General features: G+C 42.6%; 1 protein-coding gene and 1 pseudogene across 2 annotated transcripts in view; both read right to left on the bottom strand.

The window, feature by feature from the left end:
• The window catches only part of igfbp1a (insulin-like growth factor binding protein 1a), a 1218336-nt gene that overhangs the window by 1131496 nt on the left and 59656 nt on the right, over positions 1–27184 (bottom strand). For both annotated transcript variants that reach the window (XR_013500302.1, XM_078236621.1), the window contains exons 2-3: positions 14728–14936; positions 5350–5478 (exon numbers count right to left, since the gene is read on the bottom strand). Coding sequence is in view for 1 of the 2 variants with exons in the window: in XM_078236621.1 (XP_078092747.1) it covers positions 5350–5478; positions 14728–14936 (338 nt within the window). In the remaining variant the exon portion in view is untranslated. The remainder of the gene's footprint in view (positions 1–5349; positions 5479–14727; positions 14937–27184) is intronic.
• Positions 6811–7012, bottom strand: LOC144482139 (U2 spliceosomal RNA; annotated as a pseudogene).

The raw sequence follows: 27184 nt of genomic DNA, 5'->3' as shown, positions 1-27184 counted from the left end.
GGTTCAATCCCCACCCCAGGATTTGATGGCCAAGGAAGGTGCATTGATAACGCTGTCAAACAGGTTGAGTATAAATTTGTAAGTCCTTTCAAACATGCCAAAGGCTGCTGGTAAGAGTGGGAGAGACTCCTGGTCAGTCACGTCTAATGTGGAGTGATAACCCCTTAAGCAATAAGCCCCTGGCGACAGGCTAGTGACCTGTTCCAGGAATTGCTAGCTATGGAAACAGACAAAAGTCTGCCTTGGTGCACCACTAGGTGCGGGAAGTGAATTAGAAAGGCCCTAGGACATTATTTGAAGATCAAGGGAGTTCTTTTGTTCTAGTCAACATTTATCTCTCAATTATCTTTCCTCCCACTCCAAAGATGTGCTTGTTAGGTGGATTGGCCATGCTAAATTGCCCCTTAGTTTCCAAAGTTGTGTAGGTTAGGTGGATTAACCATGGTAAATGCGTAGGGTTATGGGGTTGTGGAGGGGGAGGGGGGGAGGGGGAGGGGGGGGGAGGGGGGAGAGGGGGAGGGGGGGTGGTCCTGGATACGATGCTCTTACAAAGATTTGGTGCAGTCTCAATGGGCTGATTAGCCTCCTTCTGCACTGTAGGGAGTCTATGGTTAACACAACCAAATGCAGAGTAACCAGTCATCTGTCTCATGTCTCAATTAAAAGCTATCCCCTCCAATAACGCAGTACTCCTTACTCTTGAAATTAGATTAAGTGCTGAAGTCCCTGGAGTGGATCTTGGACTCAAAGCTTTCTGACTCAGAAACATGAGTACTATCTTTGAGCCAAACCATCAAGGATGCCTTCTGTTTCGTAATTTCTAAGGCTCTCTTTAATTTATTGGCCTGCACCCTCAATATTCCACTAGATGGCATGTTAATACTCTCAAAAAAAGGACATGCATAGTTCATGAACTGCTTTCGAAATGTCATTATCAAACAGGTTAAAGTTTCCACTCTGCACTCTGAGCGCAGAGTCTTCACCATCAGGAAGGCATGCTGAAAAATATTACAGATGAAAAATCAAGGGTCGCCCCTGCATTATATCCAGCGCTCTCAGTGAAAATTGTTCAGCACTGGGAGAGCAGTAACACTGATTTCCTTCACGAGAGTCAGTGGTACTGATTCAGAAACAGATATTTTATGTTGGTGATTCAGGCCAATTGATAAATTAACTGTCACAACACACTTCGCGTTCGTCTCCAGTCACTGGAGGAAAGAAAAACAAATTATCAGATTCCAAGTGAAATATTCAGCATCTAGTGGAAAACATTGCAAGTCAGTCTCAGTTCACTGTATCAAGATATTTATGCATTCACTTTCTTCAGTACTACATGCCTTGTACATGTTTGGTGAACTTGATAAAATGTGCATTGAAAACATTTTTATACAGATATTGTTTTTTTTTGCTGCTTGTAAAATGTACTTCGCGTGTTCACAAATGAAACTAACAACTGGATCAGGTTCCCGATTACACTGTTGCAAATATTTCTCAGAAAGAATAGTATTGCCACCGAGGGAGTGCAACAAAGGTTCACCAGGCTTGTTCCGAGGATGGCAGGACTGTCTTATGAAGAGAGATTGGGCAAACTAGGCCTGTATTCTCTAAAGTTTTGAAGAATGAGAGGTGATCTCATTGAAACTTACAAAATACTTAAAGAAATAGATAGAAGCAGGTAAGATGTTTCCTTTCATCGGGGAGTCTGGAACCAGGGGGTCAATTTCAAAATTAGGGGGATGCCCCTGAGGAGTGAAATGAGAAGAAATTTCTTTATACAAGAAGGTTGTGAATCTTTGGAATTCCTTAACCCAGAGGGCTGTGCAAGCTCCGCTATTGAGTGCTTAAAGCAGAGATTGATAGATTTCTGATTAACAATAACAAAGGGTTATGGGGATAGTGGATGTAAAAGGCATTGATGTGTCTGATCAGCCACGATCTTATTAAATGGTGGAGCAGGCTCAACTGGTTGAATGGCCTACTCCTGTTCTGTGCAGGATATTAATGAAGGGCTCTTTGTTTCCACACTGTGTGAAGAGGATGTCAAATAGCCTGCCTCTGTGGAAACAGCATTGGGTGTCTACGCAGCAGGTTGGGCTTGCATTTCCTGTTCTTTTCATTTTTAACCTCACCCTGGATGATTGTCTGCCGTGAGGTCAGTGATGGGGAAGTTGGGGAGTTGGTGAGGATGGAAGCTATACATTGGCACCCTTACATAGGCTGTATTGCAGGAAGCCACCAAAACAGTCCACCAGTGGGAGCGTTGCTTGAGGATTGCTCAGCGAGGGATCTGTGTTGAATGCAATGCAATTCCCAGGCAGCCAGCCTCCCAGCCAGTGTGTGAAGAGTGCAAAAAATGAAGGATTTCCCCCTCAAAGCAACTGTTAGGATCATAGGTAAATACCTTCCTGATTAGATCCTGATGATCACCAGTTGTACATTAATGGAGTGAATGCAAGAACTAGAGACTGACTGATGTTACTAAAATTCCTTGCTGTATTCCAGACAGAGTAGAGCAAAGAATTTCATCACAGCTGCAAGCTTGGCTTGAACAGACAATGCATTGTTAGGGAATTATGTTGTCAGTTTTGCTACAGGACATGACACAAATCTGTGACAGCCTCTCTATGGAAGTACAGCTTCCTTTTGGGATGTTCTTCAGACAATTGCAATCTGTTATTCTGGGTCGATATGCACTCTACTGGAAGGATAAGGGTTCCTGTGAGCGCACTGAGAAGATACAAAATTAACTACACAATATATGGAAGTGGGCTAACAATGATAGTTGAAATTATGCAAAATATCCGGAAGGATCTGATACCCCCAAGATATGCCCCTTAAGCATGCGTAGAGCATTTAACTAGATCATGGCTGATCTTCCTGCACTATCTCCACATCCTTTGAAGTTATTGGTATCTAAAAATCTCTGCCTCCACATCACTCTGGGGTAGAGAATTCCAAAGATTCACCACCCTCTGAATGAAGAAATTCTTCCTCATCTCGGTCCTAAATGGCCAACATCTTATTATGAAAGTGTCCCCTTATTTTAGACTCCCCACACCGCCCCCACCCCCTCCCCAACCAGGAGAAATATCCTTCCTGCATCTATCCTGTTGAGCCCTGTAAGAATTTTGTGCACTTCAATGAGGTGATGAGGTTGAAGATTGTTTTTTAAGCGTTTTGTAAACAAGCCTGCCCCAGCGCATGTTAAATCTGAACTACAAATGCAGGTTCTAAACAAGGGAAGAGTTAGTGCCGATTGTTCAATAGACTGGTCTCCCTACCTTACACTTTGTCTTGTAATGACTCCCAGAAGGGAGTGGATAGGGATGAACTATTTCCTTTGGGGAGAGAGTCCAGAACAAGGGGACAGCCATTTAAGCTAGACTTTTCAGGGGTTAGACAGAGAGTACTTTTTGACAAGTGGTAGAGAAAATCTGGACCTCTCTTGAGCTCCCAAAAAGCTTTTGAGTTTACGTCAGTTAGATATTTCAAAATTGAGATTGATAGAATTTTGTTAGGTAAGAAAGAGTATGAATAAAATGGTCTTCAGGAATGGTTACAATCATAAAACCAAAAGGCTCAATAAGAATCTGTGTGAATTTAACTCAACTAAACAAATCAGTGGAATAGAGATCCACCCAATGGTCTCAGTGGATGGGATCCGTGACAAACTAGTCAAGGGTATTCTATTTACTAAATTGGATGCAAACAGTTGCCTCTTAATAAAGAAAACAGATTATTGACCCCATTTATAGCACCATTCGGTTGTTATTGTTTCAATAGATTGCCCTATGAAATGGTGTCCACTCCAGAACTTTTCCAGTGAATGGTGTCTAACATTTTAGAAGGTATGGAAGGAGTAAAAACGCCATTATGAGGGCGGTTTTACCATTGTTTTCTAAGTGCGGGGTGGACTTGAAAGTGGGAAAATTACAGATCCGTCTTTTGTCTGTGTTTTTAGCGCCCGCCCCCCGCCCCCCCCCACCCCATTACCATGCCTGCAAAATTCTAAGCAAGTCCTTTGCTCACTGCAGAAGCTTGTGGGCGGGGCTTAACACGCCCAAAACACTGCAGAGGGAGGTAGTGCACATGTGCAGCATCAGAGGCCTGCATTAACAGTAGCAGGGGTCTGACAGAAAAGAGAGAGCTGTCAGGCCCCTGCTACTGCCGCCTGCCTGAAGCAGCTCCCCAGCCCCTGCAATCGCAGGGGCGGCGACCCAAGATGTAGCCCCTGCCGACCCCTCCGCCACCCAGTCCGATCGCGAACCTTCCCTCCCTCCAGTGATCGCGGACCCCTCGCCCTGCCCCCACCGATCCTTGCAGAGTGGTAGTGGGCTCCCTCTCTCTCCCCCTCACCCCTACCGATTCCTGCAGAGTGGCAGTGGGCCCCCTCTCCCTCCCACTTCGATCCCCGCAAAGTGGCAGTGGGCCTCTTCTCTCTCCCTCCCCCCTACCAGTCCCTGCAGAGTGCCAGTGGCCCCCTCTCCCCATTCGTCCCTTCCCCAATTAGCCCCTCCCGCACTGGCCCTGCCCCCACTGGCCCCTCTCCCATTAGCCCCACCCCCGGTACTGCTCGGTGGGCATTGCCCAGATGCCAGACTAGCAATGCCCAGGTGCCAGGGTGGCAGTGCCAGTCTGGCACTGTCCAAGGGCACCCCCCCCTTGACCTTGGCCTCCCCGGGGGGGCCTCAATGGCCTCTGGTTCCACTGGCGAGACCAAGTTGACTGCTCCCCGTTCATGGGGAGCATGTCTATTCCTCACCGGTGTGAATCTTTCCCGAAGAGATCCTAAAAGGGGGTGGGCCCGGACGATTGAGATCCGGGCTCGCTAAGCAGATGCAAAACAACATTACAATAAATTTGAATGCATTAACCTTCCATCCAGCCCATTTTCGGTGGGAGGCTGATCGCGCCAGAAATCCAGTGTTCGTAAAATGGCGCCGGTCGCAAAAACCGGCGGCAATCGCTCTAAGTGCTTTACGCCCGACTTTACCACCGCGTCGCGTCCTTCGCCCCCATTGTCATACAAATGAGTGAAGGGTTAACATCGGAAGCATACGTGATGCTGATGTTATTTTGTTGTCAGACCATATGACTAAGAAGTAAGAGAGATTTTGCAGACAGCAAATGCTCCAACCTCTTGTGGAGGTCCAAATGTGCCAATACTTGTGTTGAGTAAACAGTTGTGGTGAAAGAGACTACGGACTCGAGTGGCATACTTAAGAGACTAGACAATCCCCAAAACCCCAATAAAGCAAGCATGATCTAATTTACGGGCTGAATAGTCTACTCTTGTTTTTTAGATTTCAATATCCCTTGCCATCATTTTAACAGCAAAAATCCACATACCTGTTTCAGGTTATAGAATCCTCTCTTATCACAGTTGGGGATGTGAAACCTGTAAAGCTCTTCGTTAGTGTGCTGCTGAATCAGAATAATCCTCTCAATCGCTCTCTGCATTTCCTCCTGGCATGGGCCCTGTATAAAATCAATGTGGAATTGACAAGATAAATCTAATGTACATTAAGCTCCAGAAAACATGATAAAACACAAATGTAAATATTCCATTCTACCTCATTAAATCTTATGATGTATAAAAATCAGTTATATATATATATAATATATATATATAGTGACCACCATCATTGCTTTATATATTTGCTATTAACCCTGGCACAGTTGCTAGCATTCTCTCCTCTGAGTCAGAGGTTGTAAGTTAAAGTCCCACTCCAAGACATGAGCACATATATCGAGGCTGCACATTCAGTCTAATGCTGGTAAAGTGCTGCAATGTGGAAGCACACTGTCCTTTGGATGAAATGTTAAATTGTAGCCCCCTCTGTCTTTTCAGGTAACCGTCAACAATCTCTTGGTACAACTTTGGGTGGCACAGTGGTTAGCACTGCTGCGTCACAGCACCAGGGACCCGGTTTCAATTCCGGCCTTGGGTGACTGTCTGTGTGGAGTTTGCACGTTCTCCCCATAGAACATAGAACATTACAGCGCAGTACAGGCCCTTTGGCCCTCGATGTTGCGCCAACCATGTCTGCACGGGTTTCCTCCAGGTGCTCCAGTTTCCTCCCACGCTCCAAAGATGTGCGGGTTAGGCGGATTGGGCATGCTAAATTTCCCCTTAGTGTTCCAAGATATGTAGGTTAGATGGGTTAGCCATGGTAAATGTGTGGGGTTACAGGCCTGGGTAAGGAACGCTGTCAGAGTTGGTGCAGACTCGATGGGCCGAATGGGCTCCTTCAGCACTGTAGGGATTCTATGAAGAAGAGCAGGGGAATTATCCCCGGTGTCCAAGCCAATATTTACCCTTTGATCAACATCACAAAAACAGATGATCTTGTCATGGTCAGATTGCTGTTTGTGGGAGCTTGCTGTACACAAATTTCCTACATTAGAACACTTCAGAAATGCTTTGCTGGCTTTGAAACACCTGAGGTCATGAAAGGTGCAAGATAATTGCAAATGTTTTTTCTTATTTATGAACTTCTGATAATCAGCGAATAAATATTCAATGGTTATATCAAAATCATTCATCTTTAGATTAGCACCTTGTCATACATCAGCATCATGCATTATTTTGGCTATTGGCAAAACACAGGCTCAACCTCAAAGAAAATAAAATTACAAGGGTGATTCTCCCAGCCCGCTGTGCTACTTTAGCAGCACATTTTTAAAAAATACTTTTCCAATTCAATCAAATCAAATCCAATTCAGAGTCTCAACAAGTTGAGACATTTCCGATCCAGGCTGGCAAGACAGGGCAAGCAACCATTTACCCTGTCCTGGGCCTGATCTACATGAGTCAAGCTGATTGGAGGAGGGAAAGCAATTCCTCCTCCAAGACTTGAGCTCATTTGCATCTTAGCCAAAAGGCCGAGACACCGCTTTTAAAAATTGCTTCATATGAAACATATGAAGCTTCAATGTAACCTAATGACCTCAACCAAGTGCAGCATCCGCATAACTACACTTGATCTTAGCCAAAAGGCCAAGAAGCGATTGGGCTGGGAGCCTCAGGCGGAGACCATTTAGCGGGCTCCCCGCAAGGCGCCATGGCCCTGCGAGTCTCTCTCCCCCCGCACCGCCCCCCCCCCCCCCCGCCCCCGTCCACCCCCCGCCAGGTGTGTTTCACTCCAGTGGGGTTTACAACAGCATCCCACTTGCAGGGGACTGGCGGCCCGACCCCACTGGAGTGAAGGGGGGCCATCGAGACCCCCCCAGGAGGTCAGGGGTAAGGGATGGTGCCCCCTGGGCTTTGCCAGCTTGGCAGTGCCAGTCTGGCCCCCTGGCTCTGCCCAAGGGGCAAAGTGGCAATGCCCAGGGGGCATTTTGGCACTGCCCACCGGGCATCAGCCGTTCAAAGGAGTTGGGGCCGAATGGAGGGAAGAACAGTGGGGATGGGGGGGTCCTGCTGCCACTCTGCACTCAGGAGTGACAGAGGGAGGCAGGCCAGCGATCAGGCTGGACATCGGGTGGGGGGATTCAGGATTGCTGGGGAGAGGGGGTGACCGGGGAGATCAAGGTGGACCAGTGTCGGTAGGCTGGGGTGAGAGGTGTCGAGGCTGGCCCGGACACATCCTGGGGGCCAGCGATTGGGAGGCCAGCAATATGGACTACTGTGCATGTGCCAATCTCGGTCAGCACTGACAGATCAGCGCATTCACAGTGGCCTGCTCAGCATTATGCTGCCGGCCTCTCCAGCGGGGATAAGCCCCGCCCGTTGATTTCTCGAGAGAGTCATATTAGTGCACTCAGCAGTGCACAGAATGTGGGAGATTCATTTTGAAACCTCCGCTGAAAAAAAACAGTGGAATTTACTCCAGTTTTTACGTGAATTCAATACTTAAAATTTTCTTGGGAGAATCCCACCCTACATGTTTGAAATTTATGGTTAAAAAGTAACAAACAAATTGGAATGATTGAGGTTGTAACCCTGCATTTATGTTCAGGTGCTCATTACAAACCATTTAAGTATGTTTTTAGTGGCTACTGATCAAAGAAAGAATCAGAATGGTTACAGCCAGGTGGTGGTAATGTGGCCCATTGTGATGGTACTGTCTCCACAAGGACAATTCATTAAGGGCCATTTTTCTGCCTTTTCACCTGAACAGCCTGAAAATCTTTCCTTTTCAGATCATGATCCAATTCCCCTTGGAATGCTTCAATTGACCTTTCCTCCACCATGCTGTCAGGCAGCGTGTCCCAGATCCCAACCACTCACTGCGTAACGTAGGTTCTCCTCATGCCACCATTGCTTCTTTTGTCAATTACCTTATATCTGTGCACTCTTCTTCTTGATTCTTCCACCAAGGGCACAGTTTCGCTCGATTTACTTTATACAGGACCCCTCTATCAAAGTTCTCTTTTCCAAGGTTAACAACCCCAATTTCTTCAATCTACCCACCTAACTGAAGTTCCTCATCCCCGAAACCATTCCTATGAATTATTTCCACACCCGCTTTAATGCCTTCACACCCTTCCTATCGTGTGGTGGCCAGAACTGAACCTAATACTCCAGCTGAAGTCAAGCCAGTGTTTTATACAGGTTTATCATAACTTCCTTGCTTTTGTACTCTACGCCTTTGTACATAAAGCCCAGGATTCTGTATGCTTTAAAATCACACGCTCAGCCTGTCCTGCCACCTTCAATGACTTGTTCACATATAATCCCAATCACCGCTGCTCCTATGCTCCCTTTGGAACTACGTTCTTCAGTTAATATTGTCTCTCCATTTTCTTCCTACTAAAATGAATGACTTTGCACTTCACTGCATTAAATTTCATATGTTATTTCTCTGACTATTTCACCATCCTGCCCCTGTCATTTTTAATATTAGCACCATTCCCCTCACAGTTCACAGTACTTTCAATTTTCGTGTTGTCTACAAATTTTGCAATTGTGGCCTACACAGTAAAGTGTCTAGAACATGTTATGATTCTGGGTCAGACCTCCAAATGTTTGGTAAGATTTGGACCTAGCAATAATGAAGAAACGGTGATGTATCTTGGAGTCAGAATAACCTGTGACTTAGAGGGGAAAATGGAGGCGATAGTGTCCCAATAATCTTGCTGCTCATGCAAGACTAGGAGGTACTGTGAAATTAAGTCTGACAATTTGCTGCAGTTTATTTGGTAGATTACTTATATAATAGATGGGGGAGATGGTCTCCTTCTATGACCCTGTGATTCTCTAACAGCTATACTGCACTGGCCGGGCTCTGACAAAGGGTTATCTAGACTCAAAACGTTGGCTCTATTCTCTCTCCACAGATGCTGTCAAACCTGTTGAGATTTACCAGCATTTTCTGTTTTTGATACTGTACTGGTGATGGTTGAAGTGCATATCGAATTCAATGGCACCAGTGATGTTGAACTTTACGAATGTTGTTGGCTTACAGCTGCAATCATTTAAATGAATGGGGGATATTCCACCACTATTCTGAAATGGACATTGTAAATGATGGAAAGGCTTTGAGAGCTCAAGACATGAACCATTCATTGCAGAATATCCAGTTTCTGCTTTTTTACTATTGGCGTTGAAATGACTGGATCACTTTAGCTTCTGGCCAGTGTTGACCCCAAACACATTGTTGCTGGGATTCTTGATGATGTTGGTGCCTGAAGCTCATGGCCGTGATTGGGCTTTTCTTTTTGCAGCTACCCATTATCTGGCACTTATTAGTCACACATTACCTTCTACCTGTCAACCCAAGCCTGGATGTTGTCCAGGTCCTGCTATTTTCCCCATTGACATCAGTTTTATTAGAACCCCTTTTTCCACAATTGATCAAAGCAATGATGTCAAGAGGCAGCAACCTTTCCTTCTGAAGTCAGCACTTGCCTCCATGCCTGGACTAAACCTGTGATGAAATTTAGAAATGAAACTTCAAAATTACAAAGGATTCATTGAAATCTACAGAGCTTCATAATTTCTTTTGTACAGGTTGAACTAAAATTGCAAACTTAGTCTCACTTTAAAATTCAAGTGTTTTCCTAAGGGATCAATAAGGACAATGGCTACTGACCATTAGCCCACGGTTTCTGAAGACTCAGAAAGGAAGGAGCATCAACAAATGTCAATAGTGTTGCTATATTATTCACATATTTCTGATAATCTGTTTAAAGGAAAAGAATTACAAATATATTTTCTGGTGATACAGTAAGTTGCTGTATCATACCTTAAAAACCAAAAGGTAAACTGTGCTATTGAACTCTTAACTCTGAACCCAATACTTTCTTGGTCTTGCCTTGGTCACTCAAGAGGCACTGAGCAGCAATCAGATACTCAACCTCAACAAGTTATCTCAGACCACCATCCTGGACCTCCCAGTGAGTAAATTAAGAATGTTCGTGACAGAAATGAAATCTGGGAGTAAATGATCTTCTTAATCTCTGAGCGATGGAACAATGTTCGTGGGAGGAATATTTTATACAGCAGAAAAATTAACCTGATAAACAAGCAAATTGGAAAACATGAAAAAGATATCAAATTATGAATGAACATTATATATATATAGACTATATGTATTGCATATTATATACATATAGAAGGAATTTGATTATGAAATACTGAAATGAATGGCGATTATAGTGCCAAGTCAGGATGATGTGTGGCTTCGAGGGGAACTTGCAAGTGGTGGTGTTCCCATCAAATTTTCCAACTGTGAACTTTTTAAAAAATCAAAGCGAATAATGTTAATTCAGAATAATTTTCTTATTGCAAGACACAGTACACATGGCAGCATTATGGCTGCTGTGGAAAGAGTTTGAATTTGCTGCCTGGTGTAAAGCTGGCATTGCAGATTCCCTGTCTGTTATAAAAGATTTTCATACCCGTATGTCAGCAGTGTCAGTTATAGATCTGGATAACAAGTTGAACAAATACCCCACGTCATCCATGTAAGGAGCACATGGGGAAGTGCTGGGCAATGAGTCTTTAGGTATTGCAATAATGTGAAATGGGGTTTCAGTGGTGGTGGGAGTAAAGTAAGTATTGAGTAATATTTTTGATATCAGGGACCGAGGATCTGGATCAAGTACTCCAAACTCAACTAAAATATGGTTAGATACAGACCGTATGTCTTGTTATTCTTCCAATAAACCTTTTCTCTGAAAAAATACGGCACCATTGTGACATTTTACACTTGTGACACCAAACTTTCTGATCTGTCTAAATGAGGATACTAGTTTATAGCGATTTTCTATCCGCTTCAACAATATACCTAATAGAACGTGTTTTATAAATGTCCCCGAAGCACATATACAGCCAGCACATGAAAGGGATATCCAACTATTAAACTATCAGACTGGACTGCTTTCAAAACAACATGCCAGAAATAAAACAAAGTCTAATTCATCAGATCACCAAGTCTACTGCAGTGAAGGCTTTAACAGTTTGAATAACAATACTGGGTCTAAATAGCCATCTAATAGAAAATTCCTTAATCACAGATCCCTCCTACAGACCCTTGTAAATAGACATCTGAAGAAGAGTAAAAGGAGCAGTCTCACTCCACTGATGTCAGACCACAGCCTGTGTGCATTAGTGGGTATTTAATTCAGTGATATTTGTTTCAGAATGGATCAGAAGCTGCGCTTTTCAGTTTAATATGATGCCAAGAGTTTAACAGCGACTACTGATTAAAGAAAACAATGTGGTAAAATGTGATTTTTTTTTTGCCTGATGTCAGTGGAGTGAGGCTAGTTGACTGTCTCTTAACCAAAATGGTTCTCTCCTGATCTTTACACTGGAACTCTTCGACTAAATACTTAACTGAAAGGAAGAGAAAAGCCACTCAAAAAAAATGAAAATAAGCAAACATCAGGGTCCCCTCTCTTTTAAACATCGCTACATGTAGTTAAAGAAGGTAACAAAATATGAATGAGGCACCAAGGACTTTTCAAATTTTAATTTACAAAACTTTGGGTTTAGTGAAGAACACAATCATGCCTCCATGTGGTCATTGAAGAAATTACACAAAGGGTGTTGTCCAGACTTATTTTTTTCAGGCCAATTTTTAAATGCCATGCTTCCATTATTAATCTAACTAGCACATTGAGCAGATTATATCATTTTTAAAAATTATTCATTTAAGATTTTTTTCTTCTTTTCCTCTGTCTTATTCATTCTTCCCCTTATTCTGCTTTCTCCCTTTCAATTTCGTGCTATTAAATGCTGCTGAGGTGCAAGAGCGGAATTTCCCACTCTCGCCAGCGGTGGGAATTGTGGTGGGTACTCAGTTTGGCAGGAGGTAAAAAAACTGTTTCTTGCTGGCCAGATAAACTGTTTGAACTTTCATTTCCCGATTGTCAAGGCAGGATTAACATGGGTAGAGTTTCATGACAATGAATGCAGGGTCCCCGTTTGCAGGGATTGGCATCTTATGCATGCTCATTAAAAGGCCAGCTTGCCGGAATTAAGTTAGCAACCAGCAGGAATTTTGAATATTTTTTGACACTGTGTAAGTGATGTACTCCTGGTGAAGTTCATCTCTTCCATGAACTGAAATTCAGTAGTGCTGACTTTGTCTTCTTGTGGGCCATGCATAACTTCTCAGATGGTTTATCTGGTAAAGTAATAGGCAGTGCCCATTTATATGTGGGTATACTGCAATCCCATGCAAATAACAGAAACATGTTATGTAACCTACTTCTGACATTTTGGGCATAAAGACCAAGTACAAGACACACTTGTTTATCCTTGATAGCCAACATTGCACTCGGTGACAGAGGGCACACCTCAATTATAAAGGGTCAAGAGAAGACTAGACAATTGATCACAAAATGATTACATTAGTTTAGCAATCCACTTGTTTATATCATTCTCAAAGTAATTATAAAAGATGACCAGAGAAGCTACTGGAAATATTACACTTGAGCAGACCTTCATGGCCATCCACAGCCAATTTCCGTTCCTGTCTTGGGCAGGTTCCGTGGAAGAGGCTGAGGAATGAACCTCACAAATGCAAATGATCCCTGGAAAATTAATTTGCTGATGTCCTGTGCCACTGAAGAAACATGGAAAGATAGGAAATATCTAACGCACCAAAGTAGGCCATTCCAACCCTCAGTCAGGACAAAGTCCTGCCTCAGAGCTTCTGGTCAATCTGATTGGCTGGCTGCTCTCCAGTCCCAGGAATGGCTGAAGTGGACAGGATTGGAACTACAAGCGGTCCCCAAGTTCAGGACCAAGTAATGTGGGGGTGTCAGGGAAGGGAGTGGAGGTGAAATTCAGTGGACTGAGCATGGGAAGGATGGAGGTATTGGAGAGGCCAGAGGGGGCCAGGATGGAGGTATTGGAGAGGCCAGAGGGGGCTAGGGAGCAGAAGCTATACCTTGTGGGAAGGCACCAGATGTTGAAAAGGAAGCTGTTGATAGAGGCACCTGCTCCTTGACTGCCCAGAATCTGAACAGGAACACCACAATTCAGGCTTCACCCTCTCCCCTGAACTCCTCTCACCAGCCTGAAAATTGAGGTTGGGTAGGAAACAACCCTAAAGTGGTCATCAATTGGTCACTTCTGGGCCTCAATTAGGATGGGCAGGCCAGCCTAGGCTTTGCATGTCCTACCATAAAATTGCGGAGAGGCTAAGTCATCTGAAAAAATTTATGGCCAGCCCTACCTACAAAACTATCAGTCGTGGGGGAAGCATAAAATTCTGCCCTTGAAGTAATTAGTTACTGGGCTATAGAGACCAACATGTCCCAGAGATCACCGTAGGTATGTTCTGACTTACTGGTCAAAGTCACAACAAATGTAGAAGGCAAGAATTGGCTTTGTTGTTGTTGGTTCCCACTTCTGATTGTTAAATAATGAGAACATGATCGCTTTAGCTGCATCATGTGCTGTGATCAGATAGACCATAGATTCTTTTTTTTCATTCGTTCGTGGGACATGGACATCGTTGGCTGGCCAGCATTTATTGCCCATCCCTAGTTGCCCTTGAACTGAATGGCTTGCCATTTCAGGGGGCAGCTGAGAGTCAACCACACTGCTGTGGCTCTAGAGTCACATGTAGGCCAGACCAGGTAAGAAGAGCAAATTTCCTTCCCTAAAGGACATTAGTGAACCAGATGGGTTTTTCCGACAATTGACAATGATTTCATGGTCATCAGTGGATTCTTAAATTCCAGATATTTTTTTTATTGAATTCAAATTCCACCATCTGTTGTGGCAGGATTCGAACCCAGGTCCCCAGAACATTAGCTGAGTTTCTGGATTAATAGTCTAGCGATAATACCACTAGGCCATCGCCTCCCTGGTAGCCACTGTTAATCAAAGTACCATTGGAACCATAGCCCAGAATGAACCCGTGCCAATGGCAGAGAGAAGAAAATAGAGGGGATTGTGATGTTGGAAAAAGGGAAATAAGTGTAACCAGAGTTTACATTGTTTGGAATGCTGTGTATGGATGAATGAGATGGGGAGATGTTATGTTAACCATGCAATGGTAAAGGAAACCCAAAACATAGATTTATCAATGTCAGTCCAACAGTAATTTAATCTAAAACCAAAAGAGAAAACAGCTTTGACAAAGGGTCATCTGGACTCGAAACATCAGCTCTTTTCACTCCTTACAGATGCTGCCAGACATGCTGAGATTTTCCAGCATTTTCTCTTTTGGTTTCAGATTCCAGCATCCGCAGTAATTTGCTTTTATCCAATAATTTAATCTAAATTTTTCAAATGAGTTCAAAATAATGTTTGATTTTTACCGGTGGCTCTCTTGGCTTCTGTTTGTGGTTTGTTCGTGCTCTCATTCCCAGCTGCGCATCAGCTGAATTTCTTGTTTCGAACAGTCTGTCTGTTATGACATGCCCAGGGGCTGGCATAAATCTGAAATTGGTGCCGGCTATTCGATCTTGGGTGCCTTCTGTGCCGCCTGGACTGGGATTCACAGCTTCTAGTTCAGATGCTTGAGTTTCTGAAAATGACAATTTTCACAGAACAGTGATGCTTTTTTAAGGATCAGCAGAATTGCAGCTTGAAGATTCATTGGAAAAACAGTCACTGGTCAAAGAGTGAAATGATCGCTCTACCTGGACAGGCAGAGAGGACCCCCATTTAATATCACGTTCAAAATATGGAACATCCAACAATGTGAGAAAGAATGAACTAGAAATGATATAGTGCCTCAAAAATGTGCAGGAATACTTTAATCATAGAATCCCTACAGTGCACAATGATGCAATTTGGCCCCTTGAGTCTGCACCGACTCTCTGACAGAGTATTTTACCCAGCCCCACCACCCTGCACTATCTCAATAACCCCACACATTTACCATGGCTAATCCATCTAACCTAAACATCTTGGGAAACTAAGGGGCAATTTACAATGGCCAATCCATCTAATCTGCACTGGACTGTGGGAGAAAACCGGAGCACCTGGAGGAAACCCATACAGCCATGGGGAGAATGTGCAAACTCCACACAGAGTCACCCGGGGCCAGAATTGAACCCGGGTCCCTGGTGCTAACAATTGTGCCACCTTGTCGCCCTTAGACGTTTTGTATAATTTAAAGCTCAGAAACAGGTCATTCAGTCCAACTAGCTTATGCTGAGGTTTGTGTTCCACATATTTTACACACAATACTTTGCTTTGAAATATATTCATTGTGATACATATGGACGCCATACCTAAGAACATAGGAAAAAGAGTAGACTATTTAACCCTCAGCCCTGCTTTGCCATACAATAAGATTATGGGTGACCTGTGATCTAAATCTATATAGAAAGTTTAAGGGAGATGTGCGGGGTAGGTTTCTCACATAGGGTGGTGAGTGCCTGGAAGCAGGCACAGTAGCAACATTTAAGAGGCATCTGGACAGGTATATGAATAGAGAGGGAATAGAGGGATAAGGACCGAGTAAGGGCAGTGTAATACATTTTTGGATGCAGAAATGCCTTGACCAAAACCCTTTATTTACAATTCCAACCGCAGCACGCAGAGTGCTATCAGTCAGCAGTCTACCTTCGGGAGTGTCAGAGGAACCGACACTCCCTGTTAAATACAAGGAAAAGACTCCCTGATTGGCCCATCAGAAAGTTAATATTCTAATAGGCAAATCTCAATGGCCTGATTGAAGTGACTACAGGCAGGTTTCTTTTAGTTTAGCTAGGGCAACATGATCAGCACGGGGTTGGAGGTCCGAAGGGCCTGTTCCTGTGCTGTATTTTTCTTAGTTATTGCTTCTTTTTAAGCCAGCTTTTCCTCATATCCCTTCATACCTTTAGTTAACAAAAACAGTTTTGGATTCACCAAAGTGCCACAAATGACAACATGCTGAATGGCCAGTTAATAAATATTTTGTGCTGTGGATTGACTGAACTGCAGTACTTCCCGATGGTATGCACTCAAATTCTAATGTGGAGATGCCAGCGTTGGACTGGGGTGAACACAGTAAGAGTTTTAACAACACCAGGTTAAAGTCCAACAGGTTTATTTGGTAGCAAATACCATTAGCTTTCGGAGCGCTGCCCCTTCGTCAGATGGGGTGGAAATGTGCTCATTTCCACTCCATCTGACGAAGGAGCAGAGCTCCGAAAGCTAATGGTATTTGCTACCAAATAAACCTGTTGGACTTTAACCTGGTGTTGTTAAAACTCTTACTGTGCTCAAATTCTAATGCAGGGCTCAACCTCACAAGCTTCTGATCCGTGGCAAATGTGTGACTCATTGAACCAAACTGGCATTTTGTTGTGCTGGCAGTCATCATCTTTAAACTGAAATTCAACACCAACATCAAGAACCTGAAGTAAGTTCCTGTGAGTGTTATGCTTCATTCTTATAAACACTAACGGTTTCCAAAGTAGGGATATTTCAAGAGTGGAGTTCAAAATTAGTTTAGGAAGAGCATGGTGAAATAATTATTCATACCAGGCAAAATCTTACCAGAACTTGGTAGTGTTGCTGCTGGCGAGAAAACCGGCATGTCTCTCTCCCGAGAAACATTGGTTTTCTCTCCAGATCTTATGACACTCTGCCTAAACAAATCAAGGGGGCGTGTTTCACACCATCATGCAGGGGGGGTGGGGGATGCGCATGTCGGCAACGTCGGGGGATCAGGGCGACATCTTTGAAAGGCACCCCAACCATAACAGGAATAAACCTCCTCCCACCCTATCCCACCACAGAGTTTAAAGGTTATTATTGTCACAAGTAGGCTTACATTAACACTGCAATGATAACTATCTCCATATAAATATTTACAATAATATTTATCTGCTTTCTGAAATTTGAAAAACTGTACAAACTTTGTTCTCATGATTGAAATCACCCCAGTCCTTCAAAGTGTTACAATGTTACAGCTTGCTTTTTGTATCGCTACTTTCTCAAAATTAGCAATTGAGATGTTCAGCAGGCAACATTGTAGCATCTGTTTAAACATAAGTGACTTTTAAGTAACTATGTAGCAACTATAGGCACTAGTTAATTCCCATCTATTTTATATTCAATTGTAATTTCTAAAGCTTTTCCATTTAACGTCAATTAACTCAATTCTATTTAATAAGTGTGGGTTGGAAAATATAAAATTCATGGATTAGTTTATACTCCACTTACAATGAAAACTCCAAAAACAGTAAAATCCCAATTTAATAATATATGCCTTTCGTAATAAGCATAGTAAGCATATAATAGATATGTTGGCATTTCACAGTAGTTGTCAAATCCATTGAACAGGGATTGAGTGTAATACTTCCACATGAAATTAAGAAAATATTTCAAAATTATTAATGGTAAAATCCAAAGCTTTTGAATAGAATTATGTTTCCAATATGTATCAGTTTGTTGTACTCTAAATCAATGTTAGAAGATTTAAAATCTGATGTATATTCTATACATTATTCTATATTTAAATATTGCTTCACAGGTTCCAGCACTGACATATTTAACACGAGAATATTGTATTGTTAGGAGAAAGCAGAATTTCCATGGGTCTGTCAATAGTCTGCACTGAATATTACAATATATAGATTTATTAATACATAACAGTTCCTATTTTTTCCCTAATCGCTCAAGTTGAAAGGATGCAACTTTAAAAACCTTTAACAGCTCTGGCTGAAGTTTCCCACAGTAACCTGTAGGGGGCAACAGGTAAGAATAAATGCTTGGCTTTGTGAATTGACTGACAGTGAGTTTGACGAGATTCTCATGACTGTCCCAATTAGCACCAGGTTTTAAGTTTCTTACTAAGAGTTGCAAAGCAGGCCCTTGACATTTTACCCATGTCCATTTTGGGTGAGCATTTTGGCTGCCCCTTCAGGCCTGAGCTTAACACTTCTATATCCTTTCTCCCATTTTTAAAAACTTTTTTCTGTACTTCTCTCGACTGCCATCATGGATTTCTCCTCCCTCTGGTACTCTGCCTTCCCAAAATCTTACCCCAGCTTTTCAGCACTCCTTGCACTGCCTACTCTTCAGTTTTAGACCCTCTCAGACAAGGGTACAGCTCAATCTGTGCCTTTGTTGGCATCTTCCAAAAGGCCCATTAAGGCACTTTATGCGACCTACTTACAAAGACTGAGCCAACTGTGCCATCCCACTTTTTCACTGACATTCCTGGCTAGTGTGCCTGCTTCGGACACCTCACTTTATTATCCTTCTTTCACTTCTCATTTAAAATTCTTTTTCTGTCTTGCCCACTGTGGCTAAAAGAGCAAGTCAGAGGCTGGGAATCCTGCAGTGACTAACTCGCCTCCTGACTCCCCAAAGCCTGCCCCCACCTACAAGGCACAAGTCAGGAGTGTGATCGTATACTCCCCATCCGTCTGGATAGGTGCGGCCCAATCAACACTGAAGAACTTTGACAACATCCAGGACAAAGCTGCCCACTTGGCTCGCACCCCATCCACCACCTCCAAAATTCACTCCTTCCATCACCGACTCACAGTGATCGCAGTATGCACGTCTACAAGATTCACTGAAGTAACTCATCCAGGCTCTTTTGACAATACCTTCCAAACACACACCTCAAAGAACAAGGTGAACATGGGAACACCTTGGAAGTTCCACTCCAGGCCACAAAGCATTCGGACTTGGAACTGTATTGCCGTTCCTTCTTTGTTGCTGGGTCCAAATCCTTAACTCCCTTCCTATTAGCACTGTAGATATACTTACATCACGTGGACTGCCCTGGTTCAAGAAGGTAGCTCACTTCCACCTTCTCAAGGGCTATTAGGGACGGGCAATAAAATTTGGCATAGGCAGCGACACCCACACCTTATGGAAGCATTTTTTAAAAGTATAACAATGTTTTTATCACCGAGACATCTTCACTGCGCTTTCAGTCTCTGCACCAATAACTTCTCATTCCTCGTGATTTCAATTTCCATCTCAATTCATCATGCTCTGAATTTACTGCCCTCTTGTCCTCCCTTAATCTTACCTCCATGTAAACTCCCCAACTCAAATTCATGGCCATGCTCTTGAGCAAGCCATTTCACACATCCTCCCTACTCCCATCATACCAATCACAGATAAAGCCATCTCTGTTCACCTCTTTGTATTGCTCTCCACCCGCATGCCACAATAAATTGTCTAAACATTGCCTCTCCGCTTACCACAACATTTCTACAGTGTTCATCTGTTCAACCACATCCTCACCAATACCTTTGATGGCCCAGTCCCCATTAAAACAATTACTACCTCCCATCTTGTCCATTCCCCAGCATATCCCTTATTTCCACTCCCTTAGGTCCAAGGAATGCTTGGACGGATAAGGCAGACAACTGGTTTAGCCATTTACCACTAGGTTTGGTGGATCACAAAGTACTGGGTTCTTTTCTCTTCTGCTAAAACTGTTCATCATTCTGGGATAATCTTGAAATATAAAGAAAGGTCCCAGTTTCTTTTCTTTACTGCAAACTGTCCTCTTAAACTCTTTTCCCATTTCCTCTCCCCTCACTGCAAACAAGGAGTTTATGGACTTCTGTGTCAAAAGGAAACCCTTGACCCCACCATCCTTGAAAAATACAGCCCCATTTCCAAATTACCGTTCTTCTCCAAAGTTCTTGAATGTGTTAATGCCTCTGAAACCCCTGCTCATCTTTCCTGTAACTCTGTGTTTGAATCCATCACAAAGGCTGCATACTTCCAACTATGTAACAAACACTACTGAATGAAATAGCACACAGGGAGGGATGGAGTGCACGTATCCATAGCAGCAAACCTGCCATGCCTGGAAAGACGTGACACTGGTGCTGAAAACCAACTCTTTGATGCACAGGATTATGGGCTGGTACCACAAAAAAGTTCAACAACCTGACCAGAACAGGCAAGGTTACACAATAGACCACTCTCCCATTTTGTCCTTGGGCACCAATACATGCTTCATCCTCTAAAAGTTAAAGCTATACAAGGGAGAGCATTAACTCATGACATTCTAGTATGGCTACCATCCTTTTCAATTACTTGTATGCACAACCTCCACAATAGCAGTGTGGTCTCACCACCACTCAGTTCCAGACCACTTAAGACAAACTCTTCAATTATCAGCCTTCATCTCACATACCAGTTAAAAAGAACTTCGCATTGGCCAAAACAAGGGCACTGGATAGTAAACTGAACTAATCACAAGTGAGATTAGCTGTGGTGTTAAATCATTGTTTTCCAAATCAAGACAATCTGATAACGCTGAAAATGCTTTGTACTTTTTTACTCTAGCACATCAAACAAGTTAATCACTATGTTTGATGAATGCGTAAAATAAACTCACTCCCTGGGAAAACCTCTTTTGTTAATCGTCCCCTCTATCATAAATTTGAAAGGAGCTTAATGTGCAAATTTACTTTGCTTCGAGCAGATAAGGCTTGTTTGCTTAAAAGGGAAACTGTAAGCATGACAGTAAAACAAGCTTTTGACCTTTCTAACATTTCAAACCCGGTGTTTAATTGCTCCAGTTTCAAAGACAAGATATGAAAAAAGTGTCCAGGATTAAAATAAGATGTTTTATATAGGCACATTTTGAATACAGGAGAATATGGACATATCTTTGACCATGTAGAAAAAGTAGAGGCAAGTTATTTTACTAAAAAAATGTAATGTTCTTACACAGATAATTTTTTAAAAATGTAACTATATATGTAGTGGACAGTATATCACTAAATTAATCTCTGATATTTTCAAGTTGAAATCATTTTCACTTATGCTGAAGATTTTCATATTCACTTTGATTCATATTAATGTTGAGAGTCCATGTTTGAGAAATCAACCATAAAATGTGTGAATCCAAGTGCTAGAATTTCTTGGGAATAAGTCAATTGCATAAGAATTTTTTTGAATAAAAGCCAGGATTAACCTTGAACTGATTTGTTCTCAAATACAGGGACGTGTTGCATCCTACTGAAGCCAATTATTTATTCATTAATTTATATTATCTTTATGGGGCGTGAGCATTGCTGGCAAGGCCAGCATTTGTTGCCCAACACTAATTGCCATTGAGAATTCTTGAAATGCTGCAGTCATATGGCGTAAAGTGCTAATATTTATATTAATGAGATAAAAATGTGAATGATGATGTAAGCATAGTATCAGGATTAGATGACCCAGAGGCTCTCAAAACACAGAATAGTCTGTGTCCATAGTACCATGTGCTTATAGGTCTTGGTAATTTAGTGGAAATATTAAAAGTTTCAAGATAAACTATATGCCATCTCAGGCCACTCAGAGTAAGCAAAGCCTCATTGAAACATAATGGCAGTGGTGGAGGCAGCAGTTTAAGAGACTGAGACCACAGATTGGTAATCTGCAGGTGAACACTTTGGAACAGTTTGACTTTGCAATGAAGAGGAACGAAACTGGTGCGGCAACAATAATCTCTCCCTCAATGTCAACAAAATGAAGGAGATTGTCATTGACTTCAGGAAGCGTAAAGGAGAACATGCCCCTGTCTACATAAACGGGGCAAAATAGAAGTGGTCGAGAGCTTCAAGTTTTTAGGTGTCCAGATCACTAACAACCTATCCTGGTCCCCCCATGACGACACTATAGTTAAGAAAGCCCACCAATGCCTCTACTTTCTCAGAAGACTAAGGAAATTTGGCATGTCAGCTACGATTTTCACCAACTTTTTCAGATGCGCCATAGAAAGCATTCTTTCTGGTTGTATCATAGCTTGATATGGCTCCTGCTCTGCCCAAGACCGCAAGGAACTACAAAAGATTATGAATGTAGCCCAATCCATCACGCAAACCAGCGCACAAGAAACAATACTTTTCACTGTATGTTAATACATGTGACTAATAAATCAAATCAAATCAACTGAAATATACCTTGGCAGGGGAAAATAAACCACACACAATGATGGCAACCATTGAACAGCCACTACCCCTTCCATAACCCCTCCACCAGATCAAGGTTCTGCAGCAAGGGGAACAACGGACAGTTTGAAAAGGTACTGAACAGCTTCAGGTTCACAAAAAAGACAGAAAAACACCAGGTCAGTATGCTTCTCTTCATGATTGGGGCCAGAGCTGATGATACCCTGGTAACATAAGGAATCGAGGAAGCCTTATCATCTGAGGAGGAGGTTATGAGGGTTTTCCACAATTACTTTAGCCCTAAAAGAATCTAATCATTGAACAGATGAGATTTGACAAAGGAACCAAAAGCTGGTTGAATTAATGATTTGTATTATTGTAATGATTGTAATGATTTGTATTGATTGACCAACAGTTGTGGCTACAGAGCTTTAAAGCACGTGCGTTACTCCTCAAACATATCGCATGTGCTCAACAATACGTTAAACAGGTTTTTTACAAACCAAAGACGGCTGAAAGTTTGCAAGCAGACGCTGCTGCAACTGCAGAATCAGAGTGTACATTAGGGAGATATTGAGGCTCAGAAAGGATCAGTCTAGTATGTGAGCCCAAAGTTTGGATGCCCCGCCCACCAAAATGTCCAGAAGAAAGCCAAGCAAAACTGCTGTTGGGGCAAGAAGAGCCTTTCCACCTTCTTTAAAATGCGGCGCCAAAAAGCAGTCACAGAGAATGCCCACCAGGGGGAGCCGAATGCTTTATCTGTGGCAAGATGTTTTAAATGATTCTGCAAATCTACTACTCAATTGTAGGGAAGAGACTTGAAACAAGCTTCTCATCATTCTAAAGTACAAGTTGGAAATAAAGGGATTCAGGATAAAGATTTTCTGGGGAAAATAAAAGATCTCAATTAGCAGTTCTGGTCTGTGGAGCTGGATGTCAAAGCTGATTTCAGAACAGAATTTAAACTGGACATGGGCTGGGGTCACAGTCCTATCAGACAAATTGGGCTGGCTGAACAATGTTGAGATCCAGCCAACAAAAATAAAGCTACAAAGGCCAGGGAGCACAGACCTCAAAGTGAGGGGCCACATCACTGTAACCCTTAAATAGAAAGGCAAAGAAATTAATGTAACTCTTTATACTCTATGGAATCAGTACCTTTCTCTGCTCAGCTCGTCAGTGTGTTCAGGACTTAGTCTTCAACAAAGGGTCAATGAGGTAACACAAGGTGACAGCGGATCCCTATTTAGGAATTAATTTCCTAGCTTGTCACAGGGACTGGGAAAGTTTGAAATTGAATATCACATTACTCTTGTCCCAGATGACAGACCTACCTGCCTATTTACCCCAGAGGAGGGTACCACACCCACCGACTAAAAAAAAAAATCAAAGTGCAAATTGACAGGATGCTGCGTGAAGGAGAGATCTCTCCTGTTACAGAGCACACAAAATGTTATTCAGGCCCACTGACAGTCCCTAAACCTAATGGTGAAATCAGACTTTGTATTGACCTGACATGATTAAATAACGCTGGTCAAAAAGAAAAATCTAATGTCCTCTGTTGATGACAGTCTGGCAAATTGTCTTCAAGTATTCTTTTGTGAAGCTGGATGCTGACAATGGTTTTTTTTGCATATTCCCCTGGACCAGGAGTATAAGTTGTTGACAGCATTTATCACTCCCTTGGTTGCTTTCTTTCCATTCGACTTCCTTTTGGCATATCCTTTGCCCCAGAAATCTTTCAACACAATGTCAAATGTTCTCAAAGGCAAAGAAGGCATTATTTGCGATATGGACAATCAGCTCATCCGTGGTGCTATCAAAGAACACAATCAGAGGTTCACCTTCCAAACCCACGACCGCTACCATTTAGAAGGGCAAGGGCAGCAGATACCTGGGAACACCACCACCTTGAGGTTCCCATCCAACTCACTCACCATCCTGTCTTGGAAATATATTGCCATTCCTTCACTGTTGCTGGGTCAAAGCCTGGAACGCCCTCCCTAACAGCACCATGAGTGTAACTACACCACATGAACTGCAGTGATTCAAGAAAGTAGCTCACCACCACCTTCTCAAGGGAAATTAGGGATTTGCAATAAAGAGCTAGCGACGCCCACTTCCCAGAAATATTTTTTTAAAAATAGAATCTGGGAGGTTTTAAACAAGTAAGCCTCAATTTAAATGAAAAGTATAATATTTGGAAGACCAAATCATACACCAAAAAGGAACAACAGTAGACCCTCAAAAAACCAAGGAGATAAAGAGGTTCCGCGGCCGTGAGTATTGCTGACATACAACAATCTTTTCGCATTGTCAGTCAGGTGGGGAAATTCATCCTAAATCTGTCTTCCATCAGCAAATCTTAATTAGACTTGCTGAGAAAATGATCAGCAGTAGCATTGGGGATTTGAGTAGAAGAATGCCTTGGACAAGTACTTGCACATTACGACCTCAAATGGTTGACGATAGTGGCAGCTGATGCATTAGTGTCTTTGAGCCATTCTGCTACAGATCCAGGAAGGTAACAGAAAAAAACAATTATGATTATAGTAGTACAACTGGTATATATATATATTTATATTTAAGGGGAATGTTCAGGGAAATTCAACTTTATGCTACTGGCAGTCAGTATGTCTGGTGGGAATGCGGTTCAGATTTTGGGAAAGTAGGATAATTACTTATTTCAACCTTGCAAGTTGTTAAGTAGACTTATTTATTTAAATTCCTGTGGGATTTCAGATTACAGTGATTGACAGGGTCATGTAATGATGTGGTTTATGTGCAGAGAGAAAACAACTTTTACAGAAAGCAGTTTAGTTTGCAGCTGAAGCCTGGTTGAAGTTAGTAGGATATTGCAGGCTTCTGGAACTCATTTTCTCTCTGAAAACTTCAAAACACACATTATAGCAAGTATATTTTGGTTTCTAACTGTATTTAAAGTGGCGTTTAAGTCTGTCGGAATGTTGCTTATTTGGAATTGAAAAAGTGATAAGTTAGAAATTAAAGTTGCTTCCTCTCATTTTAAAATATTTTTAAACTGCTAATGGCTAAGCTGCTTCATTTGTTATAGTTAAGCTGTGTTATTAAATAAAGTTTGTTTTACTGTGAAAGATCCCAAATGTTTCAGTGGAAGCATTACTGAAGGAAGTGGCTTCTCCTCACATTTATACCAAAATAGAAAAATTGTTTGGGTCTAGTTTGGCTTCACTATACAACTTGGGGTTCTGGTCCAGGACCTTAACACAGTTTACTTTGCCTCACGATCATTGACAGAGACTGAAAAACATTATGCAACGATTGAAAAAGGAGAAGCATAAGCAGCAACATGGGCCTGCAAAAATTTTCAGGTTACTTAATGGTCATACAATTTAGATTGAGATGGACCAGAAACATTTGGTCACTCTCTTGAACTCAAAGGAAATTGCTAAGATATCACCAAGGATACAACATATCCTGTTAAGACTCATGCACTATGACTCTATGACAGAGTATGTTCCAGGGAAAAGTCTGACAACCACTGACATACTGTTGAGAGCCACAGTCAACCAGAGGCGGAAGTGTGTTCTTCATCAACAACAAGTTCCCTACTGGTCTCCACAAACAAACTCTGGGAGATCAGACAAGATGTGGAGATGCCGGTGTTGGACTGGGGTAAGCACAGTAAGAAGTTTCACAACACCAGATTAAAGTCCAACAGGTTTATTTGGTAGCACAAGCCACAAGCTTTCAGAGCACTACCCCTTCATCAGGAGAGCTTGATGAAGGGCCAATGCTCCGAAAGCTTGTGGCTTGTGCTACCAAATAAAACTGTTGGACTTCAACCTGGTCTGTGAGACTTCTTACAGAGATCAGACAAGCCCAGATGAAGGGCATAGATTGCAGTCAGGTCAGAATTTACTACCAAGATGGTTGACCCGAATATGACCCAAGCAATCAAATGTTCAGACAATACCATGAACAACAAAAACATCTCATGATTGTTGATTACCTCCTAGTTTTCAATGACAGGCTAGTAATCCCAAGGGCGATGCGAAGTTACATTCTCCAGAAACTCCACAGTGGTACGTTGGGCATTAGCAAACGCAGAACCCGAGCACAACGCTTGGTATGGTTGTTGTGAATTTTGAAATCTATCGAAGCATGTATTTCAATGTGCCGTACTTACGCCATGAATCAACAGAATCATTACTACCCTCAACATTCCCATCCAGACCTGCGAAAAGCCTAAGAATGGATCAGGCTGCCTTCAGAGGAAAAATCTATCTGATAGTCATAGACTCTTACTCTCACTGGTTGGAAATCAACAGATTCTAACTGCAGAAGCTGTGGTAACAACTTTAAAATACATTGAGTGGGATTTTACAGACTCGCTCATCCCAAAACAGTAAAATCCCGCCCAAAGTCATTGGACCTTCCCATGCTCCGCCGCTCATCTGCTCCGATTCCCATGATGGGTGGGACGGTAAAATTCCAGACATTTACTCTACTCATTCCAGACGAGGTTGTCCACAGTTTGAACATTTCCAACAATTCACAATGGAACATGTGACCATTTTGCCAGACCATCCACAGGCGAGTGGAAAAGTGGAGAGAAGAGTAAAAACCATCAAAATGTTGATGAGAAAGAACCGTGGCCTTGAGCTGACCTTATTCAATTACAGGGTGATGTCATTATGGAATGGCTTTTCCTCAGCTGAATTATTGAGGGGGAGAAGGCTAAAGACCCAACTTCCTTCATTGCAACACCAACTCATACCCAACATTACCTTACAAATCCGTGATCAAGTAAGGTCTCATGAGCAAACATGCACAGAGAAACAGGTCAGCTGGTACAATGGCCAGCATAGCACAAGGACATTACCCACATTAAAACCTGGGCTAACAGAGTGGATAATAGGCCATCAGGTGGAAG

Source organism: Mustelus asterias, chromosome 2 (assembly GCF_964213995.1).
Source record: "Mustelus asterias chromosome 2, sMusAst1.hap1.1, whole genome shotgun sequence".
Taxonomy (NCBI): domain Eukaryota; kingdom Metazoa; phylum Chordata; class Chondrichthyes; order Carcharhiniformes; family Triakidae; genus Mustelus; species Mustelus asterias.
Note: the sequence above shows the minus strand (reverse complement) of the source record. Positions and strands in the feature narration are given on the sequence as shown.